At 40.0% G+C, this 2,384-nt stretch overlaps 1 protein-coding gene across 1 annotated transcript in view; it reads right to left on the bottom strand.

Annotated features, from left to right (window-relative positions):
- Positions 1 to 1,063: 1,063 nt before the first annotated feature.
- Positions 1,064 to 2,384, bottom strand: part of LOC137623603 (protein FAM200C-like) — a 2,725-nt gene continuing 1,404 nt past the window's right edge. The window contains exons 1-2 of the mRNA XM_068354437.1: positions 2,268 to 2,384; positions 1,064 to 1,609 (exon numbers count right to left, since the gene is read on the bottom strand). The exon at positions 2,268 to 2,384 is cut by the window's right edge and continues 1,404 nt beyond it. Of these exons, the coding sequence (XP_068210538.1) occupies positions 1,064 to 1,609; positions 2,268 to 2,384 (663 nt within the window). The remainder of the gene's footprint in view (positions 1,610 to 2,267) is intronic.

Raw genomic sequence — 2,384 nt, 5'->3', positions numbered from 1 at the left:
TTCCACTCCATATATGGCTCTGTGGAACTTCCTTGGGACATCCAAGGCGACAGTCACGTGCCCCTTTAGGGCATAGTCCCTTGTGGGGTTAGCTCCAACCTTTGCACCTTGGAAGGTGATATGAGATGAGAAGACCCTTTTGGGATTCTCAGGTTCCAGGTCAAAAACGGTAAGTTTGCGAACAGGTTTTTTCTCTGCAATTTTCTCCTCCTTCACCTCCTCCTCTTCCTTCTTCTCCTCCTCCTCCTCCTCCTCCTCCTTATCCTCCTCCTCCTCCTCCTTCTCCTCCTCCTCCTCCTCCTCCTTCTCCTTCTCTTCCTCCTCCTCTTCCTTCTTCTCCTTCTCCTTCTCCTTCTCCTTCTCCTTCTCCTTCTCCTTCTCCTCCTCCTCCTCCTCCTCCTTCTCCTCCTCTTCATTGGGAGAAGTTTCCTTTTGGAGCTTCTGCTCTTCCTTGTGGTTGTTGTCAGGGAGAGCCTCTTTGGCGGCTAGCAGCCAGCTCAGCACCTGAGCCACACCAGATGGCCCTCCAACGACCTCCTTCTCCTCCTTATGTCCGTTGGAATCCAGGTCCTCTGCTGCCTGAACTACTTTGACTTCCTCTTCATTGACACTGACATCCTTTTGGACATCTTCCTTCTGTCCATCCATCTCGGTCAAGATTTCTAAACCTGACCTGTTAAGTCTCACTTTCCTCGTTCCAGGTCTGTTCAGTTCTTTCTTCTTATCTCTCCTTTCAAGTTCCTCCTTGAGCGAAGAGGTGATCTCATTTGCTGCAAGCAGCTCATCCTTCAGACCAACATTTTCTTTTGTTATTTGGACGATCGTCTCCTTTGCCATTTCCGTACTTGAACTTGTGTAATTTCCCTCACTGGTCAAGTTTTTCATTTTAGCCTCGCTCAGACTCATCTCCATCCTCTCTTTCTCTGTATTCATCTCTCCAATAATCCCCAATTGCTTCTCAATTGTATCTTCCAGTTCGTCAATCTTTTTCTCAAATACAGATTCCAACCGATGAATAGAGGCCATCTTTTCACCTTCAAGTTTTTCTAGTTCTTCACTCATTTCACGATTTTTTTTGCTCCATCTCACTAAATTTATGTGAATATTCTTCCTTAAGAGCTTTTAACTCCTGTAAGAGGCAGTTGTACCTTCCATTCCTGACCAAGCTCATCTCCAGCCTCTCTTTCTCTGTTTTCATCTCTCCAATAATCTCTTCAAATTCTACAATCTTATCCTTGAATCTTGATTCCAACCAATGAGTAGAGGCTATTTTTTCATCCTCAACATTTGCTAGTCGGTCGCACATGTCAAGATTTATTTGTTCCATCTCAATTAATTTATTTAGATATTCTCCGATGGAAGCATCTTTATCAGATAATTCCTCATTTAGGTGATCGTTGGTTTCCTGAGGATCTTGCAACTTAGTCGAGAATTTTTCAATCTCAATTTCTTTTTCAATTTGAAGAGTTTCAATTCTATAGGAGAGACCTAGAGTATCTACTTTCAAATCCTCTATCTCCTTCACAAGTTTTGATTCCCTCTTAACACGGGCTTCATTTTCTCTGTGAACTTTTTCCAATTGATCATTTAGTCCAGAAATTTTGTGGTCCTTCTCAGTTAAATCATCTAAATCAGTGGTTCTTAACCTTTTTCTCCCTAGCGCCCCTTTTCAGATATTTCTATAGGCTAGCGCCCACCATAATATAAGTGCTGTACTAAAATGATGACTGATGCAGTGAAGCTGCATCGGATTCTACATTGTAGTGTTTTCCAGTTAGGAAATAAATAATTTAATCCTTAGAATATGATATATTTACTTAATACCAATACATCCACATTTATTATTACTTGAAGAAAATAGTCGCAGTATTTAGGTTAATTTTCAAATAGAACAAGTATCTGCCTCCAAACAAACAAACCTAAAAATAATAATACTAATAATAATATTAAAAAAATACGTATCCAAAAAAAAAAATCAGGAAACAAATGTAATTAATGACTACCTTGGGCCTGGTGAGAACTTGCCAACTTAAGAATATCAGGTTCAATATTTGATAAACAGAGCCTCAAGTCACCCCTTTTACATATTTGCAATCTATTTCTCTGCTTAGTCAAGAGTTGCAAGACAACACTAAATCCTTTCTGTACCAGGTATGATGAAGGAAATGCTAACAATAATAATTTGATTTTTTTCCAAAGATGAGGATATTTATCTTGTTCCTTTGGCCAGAAAGCTTCATAGCCAATCTGCTGAAACAACACTTTACCTTCAATGTCATTTTGCAAGTCTTAAGTTCTTCAACTAGATTTGGATCAGCATTGGTTGCATCAGCCTGGAATGGATTTACAACCCACTCTGGTATTTTCAATTCTTTGAGATCTTT

The sequence above is a fragment of the Palaemon carinicauda genome, chromosome 30, assembly GCF_036898095.1.
Source record: "Palaemon carinicauda isolate YSFRI2023 chromosome 30, ASM3689809v2, whole genome shotgun sequence".
Lineage (NCBI taxonomy): Eukaryota > Metazoa > Arthropoda > Malacostraca > Decapoda > Palaemonidae > Palaemon > Palaemon carinicauda.
Note: the sequence above shows the minus strand (reverse complement) of the source record. Positions and strands in the feature narration are given on the sequence as shown.